The following is a 24,443-nucleotide window of genomic DNA, read 5'->3' as shown; positions in this document are numbered from 1 at the left end:
CAGAGTCGCCAAATGGCAAAATGAAAATCAACACCACAATGAATAGTGGTTGCCACATCACCACCCAGCTAGGAGCCCAACGAATACAGATATGGCCATATGACTTGGGAAAACATTTTCAATCCAAATAGTATACATGAACAGGGTAAATAGTTTTATACACATACGTTTGTAATTTACGGAACAAAAGAAGATAATTAGATGAAAATACATTTAGGGTTTTCCAACTATCGAGGAGCTTTACAAAACTATAATAAAACTAGCTTGACTCGTGCGTCAAAACATCTTAGCCCCAAAAGTGGTTCCCTGTAAGGAAAACAAAGATGACGGGAAGGGGTGAGTTTACGCTCAATGAGGTACCAAAATAATAGCAACTAAGAAACATGAAACTTCATATTCAATTAATCACATATGTGTATCAAATAAAGAAGTGAACAAACACCATAGACAGAAAGGATACGGGTGGCTCTCAGGAGCCAAATTCCCATTTGTTTCACCGAAACTTGATCGAAATAACAGTTGACACTCCGTCAACGTTACAGAAGTAACCAATACCGTAGACTCCACTTTCTTCGATTCCTTCCACCTCACATACCCCCACCGGGCCCGAAATCCAATCAGATCAGAAATGGTAATACTCGAGTATATCAGAATCAAGGGTCTCAATACCCAAAGATCCCAAAACAGACTACCGTGGTTCGTTATCTAATCGACCAGGCCCTTGCCGGCCCGACTCGAGTAACTAGCCACAGGGGTTGAGCTCAGAGGTCCCAGAAAGGTCGTTGGATACAAGCTTCCAAACGACGTCAGAACAGATATAGATACAGATACCAGATACAGATAGCAGACTCAGATACGCACTCAAACTTGGCATATGAACAGACAAGAGAACGAGTGTGATAAAGTACACCCTCGTCTCAAACAGAATGAACAAATAGTTCAGTCGTTCAGATCACAGATTGCATGTACAGAAACCAAGTTAAACAACAACAAGTGAGGGGAGTGGTACACTCACCGGTGTCAAAACAGATACCTCAAAAGTTTTTGCCCACAAGAGAGCTTTAATCACCAAGAAACCCTAAAATAATCAAAGTAAAACAATTGAAGGTTCCACTTTCAAAAATCGAGTATACAGAATGCACATGTGAGGCTCGACTACCAGTCGTATGCCTCGCCAAATAATTACTAATGCAAGGGTGCAAAACATGATTTTTGGAAACGAAAAGGTAACATGAAGACCTAGGCTCAAACAACCCAAAAGCCCTTCATTTCTACCAAAAGGTAATTCAAACTTAAAGGAACCAAACGGCCTAGAAAATTGGACAGCATTTCCCCTAAATTTGCTTACTTTTCTAGCCTTCATGGCTTCATTATTTCCTCAAATCAGTCCCAACATCTCGTACAAAAATAATCTCGTTTCCAAAAGCCGTTCACTAGGCTTAAAGTCATTCAAGTACAAAATTTAGCTAGGAAAATGACCGGAAAGGAAAGTCAAGCCCTAAAATATTCCAATAAGCACAATAAGACTCGATTACAAGTCATAAACCAATGCCAAATACTACCAAAATAGGGTTCCATAAGCATACATAAGCATTAGAGGAAACTAGAAAAATCCGGAAATGGAGTTAAGTGTTAACCCAAAAAAAATAGTTTTTGACATCATTTTGCGGTTTTAGTACCAATGGCACTACGATTATCGGATGGAGGTGAAAGATACACCGTTTCGAAGCTAAGAGATAGGGCTACAATGTTATAGAAGGTCAATCAGCCCAGTTTCGAGTGTAACCAGGTCAAAAATGCAATATACTACACCAGAACCGTAAAAATAGATTCACAAATCGTATTCTGGTGCAAACATCATAAATCAGGCTACCTAAATCCAAATTCAGTAATTCCAAAGCCATCCGAAAGCTAAGAAACAGGGTTACAATTAATCAGAAGGCCTCAACAACTAATTCTGAAGCATTCCCAACCAAAATAACCCAGTACAGAAGCAATTCTCAAATTCGGGTAGAAACAGGGCAGCAAGGGTAATTCCATCTTTTCACAAGCTACGTTGCTCCGATTGATCTGAAATTTTGCAGGCATCTCTAAAATATCATTCCCTACAACTTTGATGTTTTAACCCAAGGCCAACTTGGCCTCTAACTATGAGCTACAGTGCCAGGCAGAATGTAAATCAAAGAAACCCTAACTTTCCAAAACAGAAATTGCTTGCAATTAACCAGTTTTTTCCAAAACAGAATTTCGCCCTCAAAATTTTTCTTATCAACGGAATCTATCAAAACCTAAGGTACCCAACAGATCGTACCTTCTACGTCCTCAGACGAGTCAGGGATCTGATGCTGCTCCAGAGAATATACCCGAGCTGGTGCCTTCGACCCAGTCTCTTCTCCTTTCGTCCGTCCCGGGTTGATCTTGGCTGGTTGCTGAGAATTGGTCTTGGTTGGTGGCAGAGTCCCTCTCCGCTCGCGCAGGCGAGCTGGACAGTTAGCAATCCGATGTTCGGCGCTTCCACAGTGCAAGCATTTCCCTTCTTTCTTCCAGCAATTTGCTTCCGTATGATTTGGCCCTCCGTAATATTTACAGGGACCACGAGTAGCAGAGACTGATTCCCCCTGTGGAATACCACCGGTCACCCCCGGTAGCCGTACTTCCCCTGTAGACACCAAATTTTGAATAATTTTATGTGGCATCTATTTCATGATTTTCATTTCAGATTGCTTGCATTCGTTGTTTACTTTTAATTTTTAGTTTTAGCTTTTAAGTTTAAAATTAGCGTAGAGTTTTTAGGAAAAAGAAAAGGAAAACATCAAAAATATGTTGTAGTCATTTTGTTTTTATTCAATGCTTTCTTGAAAAGAAAAATTCAAAAAATATAGGCTTTAGTTGGATTGGAAAAATGAAAAAAAAGAGAAAAAGGAAAAAGAATATTTGCTCACAAAAATAGATTATTTCTTTAAATTCAATCTTTGGGCACTTTAGTTATTTTTATTAAGTTATTTTGAGAAAAGGAAATGATGAAAAGTAAAAAAATTGAAAAATTAAAAATGGCCATTTTTGTTTAGTTTTGTGTTTAAAGTTATTTTTGTTTTATTATTCTTATTATTATTACTTGGTTTTTGTTAATTTGTTATTATTATTATTTATATTATTTCTGTATTTATTAAGTTGAAGGTTAAGTTTTAAAAAAAAAAAAAAAGAGAAGAAACGCGACTTGCAAGCTGCGTTTTTGCAGCTTGCAAGGGAGGACCTCAGGCAGCTCCTTTAGCTGCAAATAGGGGAGAATATAGCTGAGTGTTTAGGGTTGTGAGGTTCCTAGTATAAATAGCAAAAAGAAAGGATAGCCGCAGGAGGGGGGCTGCAGGATAGAGGGTTTTGTGAATGGGGGGTTTGGCATTTTTTTGACAGCAGCCGCAAGAGAGAGGGGACGGGGGAAGAGTTTCTGGGACAGCAAAAAAAGAAAGGGGCGACGGAGGGAAACCAGAAAACAGCAAGAGAAAGGTGGCAGCTGGGAGCTTTTCGGTGAGCAAGAGGAAAGGTTTTTTGGAGAGCATTAACGGGCTGAGAGTTGAGAGGGTTGGCTGTGAGAAGGGAAGAAAGGAAGAGCAAGCAGGCTACGGGGTTTCTTGGGAAGAAAGGAGTGAACGGATAAGAAAAACAGAGAAACGAGGAGAGAGAGCTGAAGTTGGCGGCTGAGTGAAAAAGGCTACGAGGGTTTTGCTGGGGGGCTGAAAGAAATAAACCGAGAGAAAAAGGAGAGATCTTGGGAAGACTTTAGGAAGTTGCTAAGGAAAAACAAAAGGCAAGAAAAATAGCGGGCAGAAACTAGTGAAGGGTTTCGGCTGCAGGATCGGAAGGAGAAAGCTTGTGTGTGCAGAGTGAAGAGTTCATTTTTTCGATCATCCCAGACCTTGATTGACCTTTCAAAAGGATAAAGGTAATATTTTTCTACTCTGGAGTTGTTTATACGTTGTTGGGTTATGATAGATTGCAAAAAGTTTCCAGCTTTACGTAGTTTGCATCTGAATTTTTGTGTGAGAAAGTATTGATGTTCATGCTCTGTTCCCTTGGACTGATACGAAGTATGGCTCGCTGTTTTGCTGAACTTTTGGGTTTTGAGTAAAGCCTGTGATTAGCGTGTGGTTTAGTTGGCCTTTTCTGTTAAATGAAACAGGTAGCAAAACTATTTTTTTAGAATGGGATGATCCTGTGTTTGGACTCTAGCTGTGAGGTGGAATGAGTTAAGATTCATTTTGAATCACTAAGCATTTTTCAGCCAAATAAGAGAAACGAAATTGCAGTAATCTGGAGAGATTTGTTTTCTTTGCTTGCTCAGGTCTCGGCTTGTTCGAAACCTATGGTTTTTAATTTGGTTGATATTTGCATATGAGCCTTCATGATGGTCAGATGTTGTCTCTAAACACTTTGTGTAAATGTCCTGTACTTTATTTGCTTCACGGTCCAAAAAAAAAAAAATTGAGACGTTTTCTCGGATGTTTTAGTTCAGCATGTCAAGTGATTGTTGATGGTTTCTTTGCTGCTTTTCTTTTGTTGCCTCTTTGCTAAAATTGATGTTTGGGATATGTGTGTGGGTTTGGTAACTAAGTTTTGAGTGATTGTGTAACCCTTCATTCAGCGTGAGTCAGAGCTGCATTTTTGCAGCAGAATTTATCATAGAAAAACCTCCCTAGCTGCCGAATCCTGTTTAGAAAGCTTGGTTTAAATTCTGGTTTGCATGAATATTTTTCTCATTCTGGTTCCGCTTTTTCCTTGCATGCATGATAAGCTAGATAAGAACATGAGGTTGGGTTTTGGCTTGAGAGGTTGTGAATCTGTCAAGGCGAAGTAGTAAAAGCTTAGCTTGAGAAAAGTTGCGGCAGTTTTGTTCATCAAATGTTTGCGTACTTGCCCAGAATTTTGCATGGGATTTTTCTAAGTTTTCTGCCTGCTTGGATGATGGTAATGATGTGGTTTGTTGCTCAGTTCATACACCATATGCCTGCCCAAGCCAAAATTCTGGTGTTCAGCCTATGTTGATGAGATGATAAGAGAGTTTTTGTTTCTCTTTTTCTGCATTCTTTTTCCAGAATTTGCGTATTATATCTTTCCAAGTCTGGTCATTTGATTGTGATCATCATGTAGTTTGTTACTAAGTAAAGTTGTGATATTGAAATGAGGAATGTCTAATCAAAGCTGTGAGTTTGAATCAAAAATCTGGTTTGCATGATAAAAATGAAAAGAAATGCCGTGGCTGGAATTTGCTGAATGCATGAGCTTCCTTGTGTCTTTGCATCAGTTTTCTTCTATATTTGGGTTTGTTTGAATTTTGAATTTGTGTGGTATGATGTTTAGATTAGCTTTGAATGTTTGGTTGAAAGATTTTTGATCAAAATTAGTGTTAGAAAGTGGAACAAAGTGCAGCAGTTTTGTTTGTTGGGTTTTTTACAGGATGTTATCTCACGTGAGTTTGCATTCGTTGCATGCATGGATAATTGCTAAAAATTGCTCTTTAACCCCCCAAGTCCCCTCTTGACCCACTATGGCCCAAGGAATTTGAATACTTAATCAATTTAATCCCTCAAGCTTCTCCTTGTTCCACTATGACCCAACCAATTGAATAATTTCATCAATTTGGTCCTTGGTAATTTTAATTTGTGCAACTTCATTGCTTGTTTGATTCCAATTAGCCACCTTGCTTTGTTTAAGTTGCACTTCATGCATGAATTTAAGAGCTTTATGACTAAGTGAGCCTTGTTTTGCCCATTTCTTTTGATTTTTCTTAAATAAAGTGGTGCCATGACCTGTTTATTATTTTGGAGGGTAATTGAATAATTTCACTTCATTTGGACTCAATTCCAAGGGAGGTACACTCTATCCCTCATTTGCACTTCATTTGACCCTATGTGATCCAATGTGCTATGTGAATATACATGCCTACTCCGCTTTCCTTACCTCCTTGCGTGCATTTACTTGCTTTTTATTTTATTTAAGTTTTATGGGGTATGTGTACACCTCTTGGCTTGTAATAGATAGGGCTCGGAGAGCACCTGGTCCATTTCCCCTTCCCCTTTATGCTTTTATGGGGTATGTGTACACCTCTTGGCTTGTAATAGATAGGGCTCGGAGAGCATCTGGTCCACTTCCCCTTCCCCTTGGTTGTTTGCTTTAGTTGCTACGTGTTAATTTGCTTTGTTAGGGCTTTGCATCTAGTCGAGCATGCTAAATGCTATGTGCTATGTGTTTACGAGTGTTTTGGCATGTCTACTTGCTTTCATAGCCATGAATGAATGGAATGGATGAATGTACGTTTCCGCTAGTCCAACGCTAGTCGGAATTCATAGAATGGGCTAGTCCAACGCTAGACCCTTAGGGATTTCCCCTCGTTAGCACATCATTTGCTTGTTCACTACATATCATGCATTTTTCCTTAGTTTTATCATCTGGCATGCTCCTCGAGCCCCTTTTCCCCTCATTTTAGGATTTTTGCATCTCATACTAGTTATAGGGTACATTTGCGTGAGAGTCCCCTTAAATATGGGATATAGACGAGTGTGGCTTTTTCTAAGCCTTAGCACGCTTGTATTCCCTCTATCAAAGGAAAAATCAAGTCACGATTTAGGTCTCCCCGTACCCAATATGCATGAATTCCCTAGGCTCATGCATTCTCAATCCACTCTATCATTACACTTTCACTTTTGTCTCGTTTGCACACATGCACCTTTTTATCACTTTCACTTGCACACGAACACTTTTTTATCTCCACTTGCACACGAACACTTTTTTATCTCCACTTGCACGCGAACCCTTTTATCTTCACTTGCACACGAACATTTTTATCTTCACTCGCACACGAGTACTTTCATCTACATTTGCACACCTTCACTTATATCTTATTACTTTTATCACTTTTTTTTCACTTCACACAAACTCACACTTTCACATGGCATGCATTCCACTCATTTTTCACGTCATTTAGGTTTAGGTGTGACCTCTCCAAAAGGATCATTATTGGGCTTCACAATTAATGTGATTGGCACCACTCAACCTTTGAAGAGAAATTTCCCCCAATCCCCCTAGGTCTAGGTTTTTGCATTCATATAGACATATCCAATACGCGATACATACCTTGGGTAGAAAAATTAGGGAAAATTGGTTCAAGTCACGCAACTAGCCTTGGCTAGGTCGAAGGGGTGCCTTGGATTTTTATCCTTGCCTTCCCCTTCGTCAAATGTGACCCCCGATCCCTCTTTTGGTTACGTAGACCCAAAAGTTCTCAAAAAGGGTTTATTTACTTTTTTATTCAAAAACAAAAATCATTTTTGGATGACTTGGTACACCCTAACTCTATACCAAGTGGCGACTCCATTTTTGATACAAAAAACCCTTTTGAACTTCACTTGGCCAAATCGTCGCATTCTAAGTCCCATGGCCTTTTACTTTTCATTTTACACACGTTCACACATTGCACACCACACACAACACCTCATCACATTCGAAAAGTGGGGCGCGACAGTTGGCGACTCCACTGGGGACTTCCTAAGTGGGTCCGAGCATTTGATTTGGCCATTCTTTTCCCTTTTCTACCCTTTTTATGCGTAGCATTTGGATATTAGGGTTGCATTTTTCCTTTTTAGGACTTTTTGCCTCGCGCGCGTATCACGCTATTCCCTCACTCACGTATGTATGATTGGTTGATTGGATGTATATTTTACTTGTTTTATGTCGCGCTTTGCATTGCATTTGGGTGGGGGACATACCCTAGAGCCTCGCGTTGGTTCTTGATCCCTCCCCTCCAAACGAGCACTAGCATACGTGCATACGCTTTATATTTATCCCTTCTTTATTTTTCCTTTTAGTGGCTTGTCACGCCACTCCACCCTATTAGGATTTTAGGCGACTCATTTGGACTTGTGATCGCGACACGATGTGCGCGTAGCATGATCCAATGGGTCACTCAATCTTCCGCTTTAAGCTATGGGTTGATAGCCTTTAGCTTTTAGTCGAAAGTTGAGGATTTTGATAGATTCACTCAAACACGTAGTCGTGACACGATGTGTGCGTAGCGGTGTTTGGGGAATCGCTCGAGCCACCGACAAAGAACCTTGGGATTGATGACCCTTGGTTTCTAAGTCTGAAGGCTCGGGGACCTGAGCTTATCGAGTCTAGATGCATTAGCGAACCCCAACCTCATGCATCCATATTAGAATTGCTTTAGAGCAGAGTCAGCCTTATCCTGAGCTAGGGACACTACTCACGAAGGGAGGGATCCCACCCCTTTTTCCTTTTATTGCTTTGTATTGATTGCTTTATTTTGTTGCTACAATGTGTTATGTGTATTTATCTGCCTGAACTAACTTTTCTTGGTTTTGTGTCCCCATTGCATTCACAAACTCCTAGCAAATAAGAGGTCTGGCATGACCTTCTTTTAGAAGCCTACCCGTGTAGATAGGTTATTGCACGTTTAAAGATTTTGGTACATTGCATTCTAAGCCTACCTTGGCATATAAAAGGTCCTTTTAGGTCATATTTCATTTCACATTGCATATTTTACTGCTTTAATAAACTGGCATCATGCATAAACCCTAGAAAGGGAATGCCATTTAGGGGATCCCGTGTTAGGAATAAACCACCCCATGTCTCGGATATATAATCCAAATGAGACTTGCACGTTTACATTTTGTACCATCCAAAGGGGTAGTGCACAAGGTAAGGTAGGATCCGATCATGTTCATAGAGTGATTTTTGGAATATGAACATCTAATAATCACTTTTTGGCCATTTTATCAAAATTGGTAAAAATCCCTTGCGTGAAGGACATTAATTTGAAGAAATTCACAAATGATTCCTCATGGTTGAGATGATAAATATGGAGGCCAAATCTTGATTTTAGAAGGTTCATAAACTAATTTTCTGAAAGCACTAATGGCCGGATGATTCAATCGATCCATTTTGTCAATTCATAATAGATTTTAAATAAACCATTTCATTTGACCAATTTACCCTTTTTAGGGTCATCCGGTCGATTTTTGAAGAATCATTCAATTCATTTGACCAATTTACCCTTTTAGGGTGATTTGGTCGATTTTTGCATAAATCATCAATCTCTCTTTCATTCATTTGACCAGTTTACCTATTTTTAGGGCAATTTGGTCATTTTTAAATAAATCATCAATTTTATCCAATCTATTTGACCCGTTTTTTCCCTTTTTAGGGTTTAAGTCTAAGGGTCACCGAATAAATTAATTGAGACATTGCAATCTCTTTTACACATTATTCCATGCGTCGATCAAAGTAGCAATCCATTCGGACTTTTCCCTCATTTTAGGACAAATGTCTCTTTTCACTTCAATTGGCCAAATTTTTCAAATTATTTTTCACTCAATGAGTTGATCGGATCCATCAGGTATTGTATAGTGCCTATTCTAGCGGATTGCATTTTCATGCTAGGCCTACCCTTGGCATAAAAAGGGTTCCCCCATAGGACATGCATACCGATTTTGCAGTTTTGCTTACTAACTCGGGGTATTTTTCTTTTGTTTTCCCCTCCCCTGCATTCATAAAAATGTTTCAATAAGACGAAAACATTCTTCTATATCTGGTGATAATTTTAATCCAATAAAGTTTGAAGATTACAAGTGTTATTTGATTCTTGGGCAGATCCTACAACGAAAACATAAATGATTTATCTGGAAGCTCTACGCTAAAGCCTCTGAGAGATGTTGTAATTGTTTTCCAAAGGGAAATTTTGTATATTTGATTTGTTAATACATTTTGTTCCCAGGGGGAAAGAGGCAAAAAGTGTATATGTGGAGCTCTTTACAAGTCTCTCTCTTCTCATTTGTATCATAATTGATTGAGAAATTTTGTTTCAAACTTTTTCAACAATAAAATTTTTGGATAATTTTTGTTTTGTGTATATTTATGTACATTTCATTCTTTATTGAGCTCATTAAGAGATTTCATGGTGAATTTTAAGAAATAAACTCAAATTGAGATTTTTCAACCTCTGGCCTGAAAACTCACAAATATATACACCAGGTTGGTGGCCCAAGCTACACAATAAGAGTGCTCAGAACTTGAAAGAGGTCATTCAGAAGGCCCAAGGAGATATCTTTTCTCCTTCACTTAGCCCCAAAATAAAATCAGTCACATTGATTGATAATTCGTAAATTGGGGCCATCTTTGCTTGAAAATATCCATTGTGTTTAATCGATTCAATCACATCTAAGTGAAAGCAAAATGTGCATTATCCTTATTTGTTTGGAAAATTTGGAATGATACTTCGAGCATCCTTTTCTCTACCTATACAGATTTTATCATTTGCTCTCCCATTTGAGCCTTTGAAAGAATAATTTCGTTCCAAATAAACGCCTTGATGATCACTATCCTTCATTAGAAAGTTTTCAAATATCAAAAAGAAGAATGGATTGTCAATGAGCATTTCGTTACTCTGGTTGTCATGAAGTGTAAGAATGATACTTTGGCCATCGCTTCTACAATCCAAACACTATTTATCCCTTGCATCCTCATTTAAGCCAAAATTGGAGGTTCTTTTCAAAGCATCTATGATCGCACCCCACATTGGGGAAGAGAAGAAAAGAGGAAAAGAGAAAAGCAAAATGCTAAAAGAAAAAAGAGGGAATCACAAATTGGAGAAATTTGAATCTATCTGGGTTTCAATTTTTGAAAAAAGAAAAGGAAGAGATTTGTCCGCGTGGATCGCCTATGTTTCGCAAATATGGACGAACAAGGGTCTTCCTCAATCAGTCAATTCAGGTACATGCAAGAAATTTCGCATTAATGAAAGTTTCTTTTCAAAGTTATTGTAAGGAACAGAATAAAGGTCAGGCCCTCTTCTTTTCCAATCAAACATTCTATCCCTAGTTATCCTTTTTGAGCCTTCAGAATAAAATATTTCGTTTGGCAACCCCTGAGAATCGCAAACCCCACACTGGGGCAAGTTGGGTTGAAAAAGAAAATTTCAAGAAGCGAAAAAGTGAAAAATCACAAAATCAAAAGGCAAAAGAAGAAAAGAGAACCTCAGTTCAAAAGTAAACTGGGGCAAATTTTGTGAAATTTCAAAGAATGGCAAAAAGGCCGAAAAGTCAAAAGGAAAAAGAAAAATGAAAGTGAAAAGCCTCAATTGAGCAAAAACTGAGGCAGATTTTGATTTAACCCTGAAATAGGGTTGGCGCAACAATGCGATCTCGGATTTTTCAAACCACTTTGAAATCCGTTTTCAAGCCTTAACTTTTCTAAGCACCCCACCTGACCCCATTACAAAAGCCGAAAGCCCTGACTTCTGTTCTTAGCAATGGCCCTGTTAAGAAAATTTCTGATGTCGAAAATTTTAGCTGTATTTCTGAATTGATTTGGCGTGAGGTTGACACTGCTCTTCATATGAAACCCCGAGAAGGTATTTCTGAAAAGAGGGAAAAAGAAAAGAAAAACGAGCGAAATGAATGCAAAAGAAAGATGCAAAAAGATTTGATGTTGAAAGACCCTGTTGGGTGATGATAAAAAGTCAAACAAAGTCCAAGAATCTGGAGTCCAGATGAAGGCAATGTTGAAAAATGCGATCTGTGGTGTAATGTCCTTGAAAGTTTTATTCTTTAGCTATCGTTTTCAAGCCACATTACAAGCTCATAAAGTCCATCGTTGACTTATTCCTTCATGACAATCCAAAGTGACGACTATGCTCGTAAGAAATCCATCAATCATTTGTGATCATAAGGGAACAACCAGTTTTTTCATGTTTTAGCTATCGTTTCCATCCGTGTTATTGCAAGCCTATAAAGCTCGTATGTGGACTACGTTTTCTTAAGAAATAAGGATGATAAACTCTTTGCTTTCACCAAGATGTGGTATAGAAAGGGTTACATACCATCTGAGCACATGAATAAGACAAATATTGACCTCCCATTTCCAAATCAGAAATAACGCCATTACCCAAAGCTTCGATGCTAAGGTAAGGAAGAAATCCTTTGTAATTTGGCATTATTTTGAGAAATTCATCATGAAATTTTCTTTCTTATAGTGTTCGCATAAATGGAAAGTCATCCAAACCAATTGTTTGCAATCAAATGGGCCCATACTGGGGCAAAATTTTTATTCGCAAGATTTCACAAAATAAGCCCACACTGGGGCAAATTTTTTATAGTCCATTTGAGGATTTCGTCAAAGACTCAAGCAAGACTTTCAAATCAATCACGCTGCCTTTTTCTTGAAAATTTGAGTGCATGTAAGCCCCCTGTGCAGGTATTCACAGTTGAAGTCGACGAAAAGCATCTGGCGATGTGGAAGGCCGATGCCGAAGAAAGGAAAGAAAGAAGGGAAAAGGGCCCTACACTGGGGCAAATTATTTTTGAAAAAAATTCTCTCGAAAAATCAGAAAAATTCAAAAGTCAAAAATCGAAAATCAAGTTCAAATTTTTGTTTCTTGGAAAATCAAAATTTAATTTCTTATATCTTGACAGATCAAATCCAATTTCTTGACCAATTGGATGGCAGGATTGGGTCTTATCCTGCTGACCATTCACCAGATCACGTTGGGCCTGGATTTTGTGCCGCCAACTTCACAAAGATCACGTTGGGCCTGGATTTTGTGCCGCCAACTTCACAAAAGTCATGTTGGGATTGGTTTTAATTCAACCGCCGTTAGCATCGAGTCTATCTCACTAACGTGCGTGTTTTCATTCTACCGCCGTTAGCATCGAGTCTCACTAACGTGCGTGTTTTACAACTAGCACGTGCGTGTTTTTTCATTCTTTAGCATCGACCTCACTAATGTGCGTGTTTTACTTCAACCGCCGTTAGCATCGAGTCTATCTCACTAACGTGCGTGTTTTCATTCTACCGCCGTTAGCATCGAGTTTATCTCACTAATGTGCGTGTTTTACTTCAACCGCCGTTAGCATCGAGTCTATCTCACTAACGTGCGTGTTTTCATTCTACCGCCGTTAGCATCGAGTCTATCTCACTAATGTGCGTGTTTTACTTCAACCGCCGTTAGCATCGAGTCTATCTCACTAACGTGCGTGTTTTCATTCTACCGCCGTTAGCATCGAGTCTATCTCACTAATGTGCGTGTTTTACTTCAACCGCCGTTAGCATCGAGTCTATCTCACTAACGTGCGTGTTTTACTTCAACCGCCGTTAGCATCGAGTCTATCTCACTAATGTGCGTGTTTTCATCCCACCAACACTCCATCTCACTTCAATTCATCTAATTTTACATTTCTATCCCGTGGGTCTATCCCAATCTTAAATTTCTGTTCGGGTCAGTCCCGTTTTCAATTCTGGTTCGGGTCAGTCCCGTTTTATTTTTCATGTTCAGGTCAGTCCCGTATTCAAATTCTTGTTCATTGGGATCCTTTTGCAGCCAAATAACACAGGTAAGTATTTGGTGTCTACTTCTTTGTCTCAAGTTTTTTGAAAACTCAGACAAAGAGGGGCAAACTGTAGACACCAAATTTTGAATAATTTTATGTGGCATCTATTTCATGATTTTCATTTCAGATTGCTTGCATTCGTTGTTTACTTTTAATTTTTAGTTTTAGCTTTTAAGTTTAAAATTAGCGTAGAGTTTTTAGGAAAAAGAAAAGGAAAACATCAAAAATATGTTGTAGTCATTTTGTTTTTATTCAATGCTTTCTTGAAAAGAAAAATTCAAAAAATATAGGCTTTAGTTGGATTGGAAAAATGAAAAAAAAGAGAAAAAGGAAAAAGAATATTTGCTCACAAAAATAGATTATTTCTTTAAATTCAATCTTTGGGCACTTTAGTTATTTTTATTAAGTTATTTTGAGAAAAGGAAATGATGAAAAGTAAAAAAATTGAAAAATTAAAAATGGCCATTTTTGTTTAGTTTTGTGTTTAAAGTTATTTTTGTTTTATTATTCTTATTATTATTACTTGGTTTTTGTTAATTTGTTATTATTATTATTTATATTATTTCTGTATTTATTAAGTTGAAGGTTAAGTTTTAAAAAAAAAAAAAAAGAGAAGAAACGCGACTTGCAAGCTGCGTTTTTGCAGCTTGCAAGGGAGGACCTCAGGCAGCTCCTTTAGCTGCAAATAGGGGAGAATATAGCTGAGTGTTTAGGGTTGTGAGGTTCCTAGTATAAATAGCAAAAAGAAAGGATAGCCGCAGGAGGGGGGCTGCAGGATAGAGGGTTTTGTGAATGGGGGGTTTGGCATTTTTTTGACAGCAGCCGCAAGAGAGAGGGGACGGGGGAAGAGTTTCTGGGACAGCAAAAAAAGAAAGGGGCGACGGAGGGAAACCAGAAAACAGCAAGAGAAAGGTGGCAGCTGGGAGCTTTTCGGTGAGCAAGAGGAAAGGTTTTTTGGAGAGCATTAACGGGCTGAGAGTTGAGAGGGTTGGCTGTGAGAAGGGAAGAAAGGAAGAGCAAGCAGGCTACGGGGTTTCTTGGGAAGAAAGGAGTGAACGGATAAGAAAAACAGAGAAACGAGGAGAGAGAGCTGAAGTTGGCGGCTGAGTGAAAAAGGCTACGAGGGTTTTGCTGGGGGGCTGAAAGAAATAAACCGAGAGAAAAAGGAGAGATCTTGGGAAGACTTTAGGAAGTTGCTAAGGAAAAACAAAAGGCAAGAAAAATAGCGGGCAGAAACTAGTGAAGGGTTTCGGCTGCAGGATCGGAAGGAGAAAGCTTGTGTGTGCAGAGTGAAGAGTTCATTTTTTCGATCATCCCAGACCTTGATTGACCTTTCAAAAGGATAAAGGTAATATTTTTCTACTCTGGAGTTGTTTATACGTTGTTGGGTTATGATAGATTGCAAAAAGTTTCCAGCTTTACGTAGTTTGCATCTGAATTTTTGTGTGAGAAAGTATTGATGTTCATGCTCTGTTCCCTTGGACTGATACGAAGTATGGCTCGCTGTTTTGCTGAACTTTTGGGTTTTGAGTAAAGCCTGTGATTAGCGTGTGGTTTAGTTGGCCTTTTCTGTTAAATGAAACAGGTAGCAAAACTATTTTTTTAGAATGGGATGATCCTGTGTTTGGACTCTAGCTGTGAGGTGGAATGAGTTAAGATTCATTTTGAATCACTAAGCATTTTTCAGCCAAATAAGAGAAACGAAATTGCAGTAATCTGGAGAGATTTGTTTTCTTTGCTTGCTCAGGTCTCGGCTTGTTCGAAACCTATGGTTTTTAATTTGGTTGATATTTGCATATGAGCCTTCATGATGGTCAGATGTTGTCTCTAAACACTTTGTGTAAATGTCCTGTACTTTATTTGCTTCACGGTCCAAAAAAAAAAAAATTGAGACGTTTTCTCGGATGTTTTAGTTCAGCATGTCAAGTGATTGTTGATGGTTTCTTTGCTGCTTTTCTTTTGTTGCCTCTTTGCTAAAATTGATGTTTGGGATATGTGTGTGGGTTTGGTAACTAAGTTTTGAGTGATTGTGTAACCCTTCATTCAGCGTGAGTCAGAGCTGCATTTTTGCAGCAGAATTTATCATAGAAAAACCTCCCTAGCTGCCGAATCCTGTTTAGAAAGCTTGGTTTAAATTCTGGTTTGCATGAATATTTTTCTCATTCTGGTTCCGCTTTTTCCTTGCATGCATGATAAGCTAGATAAGAACATGAGGTTGGGTTTTGGCTTGAGAGGTTGTGAATCTGTCAAGGCGAAGTAGTAAAAGCTTAGCTTGAGAAAAGTTGCGGCAGTTTTGTTCATCAAATGTTTGCGTACTTGCCCAGAATTTTGCATGGGATTTTTCTAAGTTTTCTGCCTGCTTGGATGATGGTAATGATGTGGTTTGTTGCTCAGTTCATACACCATATGCCTGCCCAAGCCAAAATTCTGGTGTTCAGCCTATGTTGATGAGATGATAAGAGAGTTTTTGTTTCTCTTTTTCTGCATTCTTTTTCCAGAATTTGCGTATTATATCTTTCCAAGTCTGGTCATTTGATTGTGATCATCATGTAGTTTGTTACTAAGTAAAGTTGTGATATTGAAATGAGGAATGTCTAATCAAAGCTGTGAGTTTGAATCAAAAATCTGGTTTGCATGATAAAAATGAAAAGAAATGCCGTGGCTGGAATTTGCTGAATGCATGAGCTTCCTTGTGTCTTTGCATCAGTTTTCTTCTATATTTGGGTTTGTTTGAATTTTGAATTTGTGTGGTATGATGTTTAGATTAGCTTTGAATGTTTGGTTGAAAGATTTTTGATCAAAATTAGTGTTAGAAAGTGGAACAAAGTGCAGCAGTTTTGTTTGTTGGGTTTTTTACAGGATGTTATCTCACGTGAGTTTGCATTCGTTGCATGCATGGATAATTGCTAAAAATTGCTCTTTAACCCCCCAAGTCCCCTCTTGACCCACTATGGCCCAAGGAATTTGAATACTTAATCAATTTAATCCCTCAAGCTTCTCCTTGTTCCACTATGACCCAACCAATTGAATAATTTCATCAATTTGGTCCTTGGTAATTTTAATTTGTGCAACTTCATTGCTTGTTTGATTCCAATTAGCCACCTTGCTTTGTTTAAGTTGCACTTCATGCATGAATTTAAGAGCTTTATGACTAAGTGAGCCTTGTTTTGCCCATTTCTTTTGATTTTTCTTAAATAAAGTGGTGCCATGACCTGTTTATTATTTTGGAGGGTAATTGAATAATTTCACTTCATTTGGACTCAATTCCAAGGGAGGTACACTCTATCCCTCATTTGCACTTCATTTGACCCTATGTGATCCAATGTGCTATGTGAATATACATGCCTACTCCGCTTTCCTTACCTCCTTGCGTGCATTTACTTGCTTTTTATTTTATTTAAGTTTTATGGGGTATGTGTACACCTCTTGGCTTGTAATAGATAGGGCTCGGAGAGCATCTTGTCCATTTCCCCTTCCCCTTTATGCTTTTATGGGGTATGTGTACACCTCTTGGCTTGTAATAGATAGAGCTCGGAGAGCATCTGGTCCAATAGATAGGGCTTCATCTGGTCCACTTCCCCTTTGCTTGCTTGTTTTTGTTGCTACATGTTTAATTGCTTTATTAGGCTCTTGCATCTAGTCGAGCATGCTAAATGCTATGTGCTATGTGTTTACGAGTATTTTGGCATGTCTACTTGCTTTCATAGCCATGAATGAATGGAATGGATGAATGTACGTTTCCGCTAGTCCAACGCTAGTCGGAATTCATAGAATGGGCTAGTCCAACGCTAGACCCTTAGGGATTTCCCCTCATTAGCATATCATTTGCTTGTTCACCACATATCATGCATTTTTCTTAGTTTTATCACTTGGCATGCTCCTCGAACCCCCTTTCCCTTCATTTTAGGATTTTTGCATATCATGATAGTTGTAGGGTCCATTTGCTTGAGGGTCCCCTTCTGATAAGGGAAACGAGCGAGTGTGGCTACTCGATAGCCTTAGCACGCTAGTTTCGCCTTCTAATCAAAGGGAAAATCGAAGTCGACAAGTTAGGAGTCATTCCCATACCCGACCTGATGCATTCCCTTAGGTTCATTCATTCTCATTTATCACTCACTCATTCTTTTCAATTCACATTTTCCTTTCCTTATTGTTCATTTTGATTTCTACTTCACAAAATTGCATTTAATTACACCTATATGCACTTATCACTATATTCCATACACTTGCACACAAACACTTGGAATTTTCATACAATTACACACGTGCACCTTTTCATACACTTGCACACAAACACTTGGATTTTTAATTTCTTTCATACACTTTCACACTTGCACACTTGAGTCTCATTTGCATTAATCGACCTCTATGGGGTTTTCCTTTGTTGGCCGCCACAATTCATGTGGTTTGGGACCAAAAGCCTCACGAGAGACATCGTAGAATTTAGGATTGCATTTTTCTTTCCGTTTTGCATTCATATAGTCATATCCAACGTGCGAACATATATTGGGTAGAAAATTAGGAAAGGTAAGGTTAAGTCGCGCAACTAGCCTTGGCTAGGTCAAAGGGGTGCCTTGGATTCTATCCTTGCCTTCCCCTTTGTCAAACGTGACCCCCGAACCTTTTTCTTTGGCTTACGTGGACTAGGAGTCGTTTTAAAAAGGGTTTTACTACTTTGTCTTTAAAAAACACTTTTTGGGTGACTTGGTACACCCCAAATCTATACCAAGTGGCGACTCCGTTTTCATATTTAAAAAACCCTTTTTTAAAATTTCATTTGGCCAAATCGTCGCTTTCCAAAGTCCCATGGCCTTTTTACTTTTCATTTTGCACACGTTCACACCACACTTCACACACCACACACACTACACAATCAAAAAGTGGGGCGCGACATCCCCGTTTCCCTTTCGAACTTTAGGGGTTGTACTATTATCCGCTTGTTCTGAGCTGCTCCCAGGAAAGCCCCTTTTTTTGGTTTGGAAATTTCTAACTTGTAGCCTCGCATTTTCAACCCGCTGGGCTTTCTCCACAGCATCACTAAAGGTATTAAGTTGAGCTACCGCCAAATCCTTTTGAATCTCAACATTTAGTCCCTCAATAAAATGCCTTATCTGTCTTTGTTTGGTTACGATCAGTTCGGGCGCAAACTTAGACAATCGAGTGAATTGACTCTCATACTCGGCTACGGTCTGAGTTCCCTGGCGAAACTGAATGAATTCATCTTCCTTCCTTTCTTGGATTAGAGGAGGGAAAAACTTGGCGTTAAATTCTCTCGTAAAGTTCGCCCACGTCCTCGAGGTTTGTTCTCTTTCCCATTTCATTCGAATGACATTCCACCAGGAACGGGCGGCTCCCTCTAGTTGAAAGATAGCAAATGTCACATGTCTCTCTTCGGTATAGTGTAAAGCAGCAAAAATATCGATCATCTTCTCCAGCCACTTCTCCGCCACATCAGGATCAGGGCCTCTAAGAAATTTGGGTAGGGAGAACTTCTGAAATCTCTCAAGGGCTCTATCCTCGCCCTCTATGTGATTACCAGGGTTCCTAGGGTTGGGGTTAGGGTTTTGACGCTGTTGGTGCACCACTTGGGCTAGCAAATCAGTCATTTGCTGCATGACAGCAGCTATTTGGACGTTGGGGTCAATCCTAGGTTCAGGGTTTGGTCCGTATGAGGTTTCCCCAGCACCTCTGTCCGGCGTGGGTTGCCTACGCCCGCGCCCACGTCCCCGGCCACTACGTGTGCCCTCCATTAATCTAAGTCAATCTAGGGTCAGGTGCAAAGATAATATTAAAGATAATTATAAGCATAAGCAAATAACAAGAGGTACACACAGATCAAAAACATATATACACACAACTGGACCGAACCAGTCACACAGTAGCAGTCAATTAGATACAAATATGAGAGATCCATGAAAATAGCGGGATCCTCCGAAAGTATTATAGACAGACTAGGTCACGAGTACAAAAATAACTCACGAAGAGCTTTTCCCCCTCTAGGGCTCCGTCCATAATCTATGACAACAACACCATCTATATCTTAATCAAGGTTGATCACGCTTAACCACACCCGAACAGACCACACGAAGTTCCATAGAATCGCCTTTCTCGTTCGCCTAAGTCCTTTCTAACCTAGTCTCTTATTAATTTATAGCCGGGCACAAGAATCCTAAAGAAGATAATTCACAACTCGAAGCCGGCCGGTCCCAAGAGTAAATCATCCATATTATAGATTCCTACCCGACATACATATCTATCTTCCTCAAGTTTCATGATAAAGATTTTTACACTTATAACATGCCCGATTCATAACTTATGCTCAAAGAGCACTTAACCCTTTTAGACACCTTTACCAAAAGCAGGACCATAACACCACTTGGCCCCAAACTCACTCCGCGTAGAGACCACGCGAAGTAGCTCTGATACCAACTGTGACAGCCCCACCTTCCCCCTAAGGCGAACCAAAGGGTTCGGTGGGCCGCCTGCCCAGCTCTCGCCAGGACTCAGTCGAGTCGTTAAAAGAAATCGAAAACGTTCAGGAAGGTAATAGCGCGCTCAAACGATTCAGAGTCGCCAAATGGCAAAACGAAAATCAACACCACAATGAATAGTGGTTGCCACATCACCACCCAGCCAGGAGCCCAACGAATACAGATATGGCCATATGACTCGGGAAAACATTTTCAATCCAAATAGTATACATGAACAGGGTAAATAGTTTTATACACATACGTTTGTAATTTACGGAACAAAAGAAGATAATTAGATCAAAATACATTTAGGGTTTTCCAACTATCGAGGAGCTTTACAAAACTATAATAAAACTAGCTTGACTCGTGCATCAAAACATCTTAGCCCCAAAAGTGGTTCCCTGTAAGGAAAACAAAGATGACGGGAAGGGGTGAGCTTACGCTCAATGAGGTACCAAAATAATAGCAAATAAGAAACATGGAACTTCATATTCAATTAATCACATATGTGTATCAAATAAAGAAGTGAACAAACACCATAGACAGAAAGGATACGGGTGGCTCTCAGGAGCCAAATTCCCATTTGCTTCACCGAAACTTGATCGAAATAACAGTTGACACTCCGTCAACGTTACAGAAGTAACCAATACCGTAGACTCCACTTTCTTCGATTCCTTCCACCTCACATACCCCCACCGGGCCCGAAATCCAATCAGATCAGAAATGGTAATACTCGAGTATATCAGAATCAAGGGTCTCAATACCCAAAGATCCCAAAACAGACTACCGTGGTTCGTTATCTAATCGACCAGGCCCTTGCCGGCCCGACTCGAGTAACTAGCCACAGGGGTTGAGCTCAGAGGTCCCAGAAAGGTCGTTGGATACAAGCTTCCAAACGACGTCAGAACAGATATAGATACAGATACCAGATACAGATAGCAGACTCAGATACGCACTCAAACTTGGCATATGAACAGACAAGAGAACGAGTGTGATAAAGTACACCCTCGTCTCAAACAGAATGAACAAATAGTTCAGTCGTTCAGATCACAGATTGCATGTACAGAAACCAAGTTAAACAACAACAAGTGAGGGGAGTGGTACACTCACCGGTGTCAAAACAGATACCTCAAAAGTTTTTGCCTACAAGAGAGCTTTAATCACCAAGAAACCCTAAAATAATCAAAGTAAAACAATTGAAGGTTCCACTTTCAAAAATCGAGTATACAGAATGCACATGTGAGGCTCGACTACCAGTCGTATGCCTCGCCAAATAATTACTAATGCAAGGGTGCAAAACATGATTTTTAGAAACGAAAAGGTAACATGAAGACCTAGACTCAAACAACCCAAAAGCCCTTCATTTCTACCAAAAGGTAATTCAAACTTAAAGGAACCAAACGGCCTAGAAAATTGGACAGCATTTTCCCTAAATTTGCTTACTTTTCCTGCCATCATGGCTTCATTATTTCCTCAAATCAGTCCCAACATCTCGTACAAAAATAATCTCATTTCCAAAAGCCGTTCACTAGGCTTAAAGTCATTCAAGTACAAAATTTAGTTAGGAAAATGATCGGAAAGGAAAGTCAAGCCCTAAAATATTCCAATAAGCATAATAAGACTCGATTACAAGTCATAAACCAATGTCAAATACTACCGAAATAGGGTTCCATAAGCATACATAAGCATTAGAGGAAACCAAAAAAATCCGGAAATGGAGTTAAGTGTTAACCCAAAAAAAATAGTTTTTGATATCATTTTGCGGTTTTAGTACCAATGGCACTACGATTATCGGATGGAGGTGAAAGATACACCGTTTCGAAGCTAAGAGATAGGGCTACAATGTTATAGAAGGTCACTCAGCCCAGTTTCGAGTGTAACCAGGTCAAAAATGCAATATACTACACCAGAACCGTAAAAACAGATTCACAAATCGCATTCTGGAACATCATAAATCTGGCTACCTAAGTCCAAATCCAGTAATTCCAAAGCCATCCAAGAGCTAAGAAATAGGGTTACAATTCATTAGAAGGCGTCAACAACTAATTCTGAAGCATTCCCAACCAAAATAACCCAGTACAGAAGAAATTCTCAAATTCGGGTAGAAACAGGGCAGCAAGGGTAATTCCATCTTTTCACAAGTTACGTTACTCCGATTGACCTGAAATTTTGTAGGCATCTCTAAAATATCATTCCCTACAACTTTCATGTGTTAACCCAAGGCCAATTCGGCCTCTAACTATGAGTTAAATTGCCGGGCAGAATGTAAATCAAAGAAACCCTAACTTTCTAATTTTCTTTCCAAAACAGAAATTGCTTGCAATTAACCACTTTTTCCACCTTCTAACTTCCTTAACTATCATTTCCAATCATCATAAATGACCACATAATCATATTCATATGAAAACATAAATATCACCAATAATTATAAAACTTCACCAATTCAACCAAAAATCAAGATATAATCCATAAAATTGCATCTTATACCACCACCAATCATGAATTAAACATCATTAGATGGAGGAGAGGGGCTCCTTTACTACTCACCTTAGCAACACAAGAGAGGGAGCAACTAATCACTTTAGTCTTCCAAACAACTCCACTAAACACCTCACAATCACTCACTTAAGAGTTTCTATGGAACAAAAGCAAGATTAAATGGTTGAGTTCTTGGATTTGAGCAAGAGTAGAGCTAAGAATTTGGAGAGATTTTCTTTCTTTCTTCCTTGGAGAGAGCCGACTTCAAGAGCTTGAAATAAGGGTGAATTTTGGTAATTTTTTGTTTTATTGGTTTAGTTGGTCAAATGGTAAAAGAATGAATAGTGGTCTTATAGCAAGATTGAATCATATGGTGACACTTGTCACCCTAATTAATGCATCTCTATCTCTTTGTTTCCTCTCTCACCAATCCACTTGGGTAACCTCTAATTATCTCTTAGCACCCGATAATTTAAACCCAGTGTCCAAAACTTAACCTAGTTGGCCGAATTTTGCCGAACTTTTCACCCTAGCGGGTCCCACGTCCGAAATACGCTCTTAATTTCTCAAAACCTATTCGATACTAGAAAAATCACCTAAAACCTCTATTTACTCATACAAATTATCTAGAAATTTTCCTAATCAAGAAAATGCAGAAAACATGCCATTAAAGATAATAAAACCTAGAAAATGGAAAAGTTACGGGTTCTCACAAAACCAGATTTTGTCGTGCAATTTAATAGCAGAAGCAACTGCACTCTCCGAATTTGGTGAAACATAAAGCATATGGTTAAGACCAAGGTAACGTGACTGAATATAGTATGTTAAATGAGTAATATGTAGTTGGTCCATGCTCATTACATGATGTAGAGGAAAAGACATATATGTGAATAATAAAAGAATGTACCTGGTGTTGTAAGTTAATTACATGATGTAAGAAATATATTATAATGAGTAGAAAATACTTGTTTGGTCCTCAAAATGTAGAAATAGTAAAAAATGCACAGTTGACTTAGGCGGTTGTCATTAATGAATGACATAAGGTCCATTGAACTAAAGAATTTAGAACCTAAATATAATCTGCAGAGTAGATGTACATACAGTTAAAATAGACTTATATCGTGTGACCAATACATTGCAATCCGTATAACTTAGTGTACATGGAGTTCTATTAGTACATAGATACTGTCGTTGTCTTAGAGTAAAAGTAAGGTGATGTGATTCATTAATCGTATTGATAAGCATAATAATAGGATTTGGTATATGAGTAATATGTGATTCATGACACATTCTGAATGGTAATATACATTCATCTTGTCGTTTATGTATATACAATTCATGAAATGTTGCCAATTATGGTGTTTGATGCATAATTGATAGAAGCAGAAGTAATGGATTGCAGCAAATTGACAGAAGATAAGATCCCTGAGTTAGGAATGGAGTTCAACAGTGAAGAGGATGCGTACAAATTTTACAACAAATATGCCTTTGAAATGAGTTTTAGTGTACGCAAAGACTATCTGAATAAAGACAAAGATGGCGTGATCACGTCTAGGAGATATAGTTGTTGCAAGAAAGGTGTGAAGCGCAAATACGAAAGTGATGCGATGCCAAAGAGGACACGAACGCCGACGAAAATAGGGTGTGGAGCTGAAATGATTATCGTGTTGCTTAGAGGGACAATGAAGTACCGTGTGCATGACCTTGTCTTAGAATATAACCATGAGTTGCACATTACTCAATGTTCGCACATGATGCTATCACAAAGAAAAGTGAGTGGGGTTCAAGGATTCCAACCTGAAATAAGCAAGGATGCTAGATTTTCATTGAAACAGAGCCATGAGCTTATGGGAAAGGAGACAGATTTTGGATAAGTAATGTGGGATATACATGGGATGGTAAATATTTATGCTACAACAATGTTATCGTTATACAGTTAACTAATCCATAAGTACCATTCACTATAAAATAACATTATTGTCGTGTCAATAATACAGGTCTCAAAATCGGAGCCGACATCGGTTTCATTTTATGAACACATGTTTATGGGATGCCATTCATCAACTGACTCAGTTTCGGTTAGTATAAAATGGGCATGACT

The 24,443-nt window shown here is 38.9% G+C and overlaps 1 protein-coding gene across 1 annotated transcript; it reads left to right on the top strand.

Moving 5' to 3' along the window:
• The first annotated feature begins 23,733 nt into the window (after window positions 1–23,733).
• LOC113782425 (protein FAR1-RELATED SEQUENCE 5-like) lies at window positions 23,734–24,216 on the top strand. The gene has a single exon (XM_027328318.1). The coding sequence runs from the start codon at window positions 23,734–23,736 to the stop codon at window positions 24,214–24,216; it is 483 nt and encodes a 160-aa protein (XP_027184119.1).
• Window positions 24,217–24,443: the final 227 nt, after the last annotated feature.

Source organism: Coffea eugenioides, chromosome 9 (assembly GCF_003713205.1).
Source record: "Coffea eugenioides isolate CCC68of chromosome 9, Ceug_1.0, whole genome shotgun sequence".
Lineage (NCBI taxonomy): Eukaryota > Viridiplantae > Streptophyta > Magnoliopsida > Gentianales > Rubiaceae > Coffea > Coffea eugenioides.
Note: the sequence above shows the minus strand (reverse complement) of the source record. Positions and strands in the feature narration are given on the sequence as shown.